Raw genomic sequence first — 1,317 nt, forward strand, 5'->3', positions numbered from 1 at the left:
TTATCTATGAAACTCGATGACTCGCTTGCTTCGCCAAATTCACTCCCTGTCTCTCCAGATGACGTCCTTCGCCGGGGGACCCTTGACATTCTACGATTTTGGTAATGTTGTTGTCCTTGAGATTTTTTAGCAGATGGTCCCAAGCACATCCCTTCTTCGTGGCTATCAGTGTCGGTTGCCTGTGTGATTGTATCTCTGAAGTTTCCCTTTACACGTTTCTTTTTTGTCCTTGTAAATATCTTTTCTGATTCGACTCCGTCGTAATAAAATTGAGCCTTCTTCTCGTGGTTGTAATAGGCAAATCCCTGCCAGTTTTCATTGGCGCGTGCTCCAGAAGGGTAGTAACTCCTTCTCTGATAACAGTTGTCGTCTTCATCCGGATTGTCTTCATCCTCATGGTTTTCATCTTCCTCATCCTCATCGTCTTCACTCTCATCGTTCTCATTCTCATCGCCACGACTCTCATGGTCACTGTCCTTTCTGTGATACCTCCCATCATGGTTATTGTAGTCCCATCCTTCCCCGAAGGAGTAAAATATTCCTTTAAACTCCTTTTTATTCCTGATGCCTTTAAAATCATCCGTGGTGAATTCTTTATATTCGTTAGCAGATAAGTTGATATTTTTTTTGATGCTGCCAAGTTTGACGTTGGCACAGCCCTCTTCTATGTTGTATTCGTCATACCAATTTTTCACATGGGTTAAGAGCTTATCTCCTGCCAAGTCTATCGGAATTTGTTCAGTCAGGGGTTGGTATATGGGTTTCCCCAAGAAATCTAACTCTGATCTTAGCATTCTGCTGCGTGGGAAGTGGCGATGTCGAAGGCCAGGGGCGGCCCCCATAGGGTGACGAAAGGAGAGAATCGAATGCAGGAAATTGGGGGAGTGAACGAAATGAACAAAATGAATGAAATGAAGGGAATAAACGGAATGCGCGGAATTAACTAAATGAACGGAATGAAGGCGATTCCATGTTTACAGAAATGCATAATTATAGCAAGGGGGGGAGTATTTTCCAATGCGGAGACTGATCCGCCTGCATAGCGACATGTTTCATTTGCAAGCTCTGCTGGCCGTCACATTTTTATCCGCGTAATGCCAGGTTTCAACAAGGAGTGCTGCCACCAGAGTGATAATAGATCGTGATGACATATTCATTTTATTTTATTTATTTAGTTATTAAGTTATTTCATTTTACCTTATTTTTTTTCTCCTATTTTATTCTGTTCTATTTTTTTCTGTTTTATTGTACTTTACTCCGTTTTATTTTATTCTATTTTATGCTATTTTTATTCCCTGTTGTCTTGGAAAAAAATAT

At 40.9% G+C, this 1,317-nt stretch overlaps 1 protein-coding gene across 1 annotated transcript; it reads right to left on the bottom strand.

The window, feature by feature from the left end:
* Positions 1 to 94: 94 nt before the first annotated feature.
* On the bottom strand, positions 95 to 794 carry C922_05870 (hypothetical protein; the record flags this gene model as incomplete). The annotated part of the gene is made up of 1 exon (XM_008821441.1): positions 95 to 794. A coding segment is annotated over one exon (699 nt), but the record flags the coding sequence as incomplete, so codon positions are not given.
* Positions 795 to 1,317: the final 523 nt, after the last annotated feature.

The sequence above is a fragment of the Plasmodium inui genome (assembly GCF_000524495.1).
Source record: "Plasmodium inui San Antonio 1 unplaced genomic scaffold supercont1.295, whole genome shotgun sequence".
NCBI lineage: Eukaryota > Apicomplexa > Aconoidasida > Haemosporida > Plasmodiidae > Plasmodium > Plasmodium inui.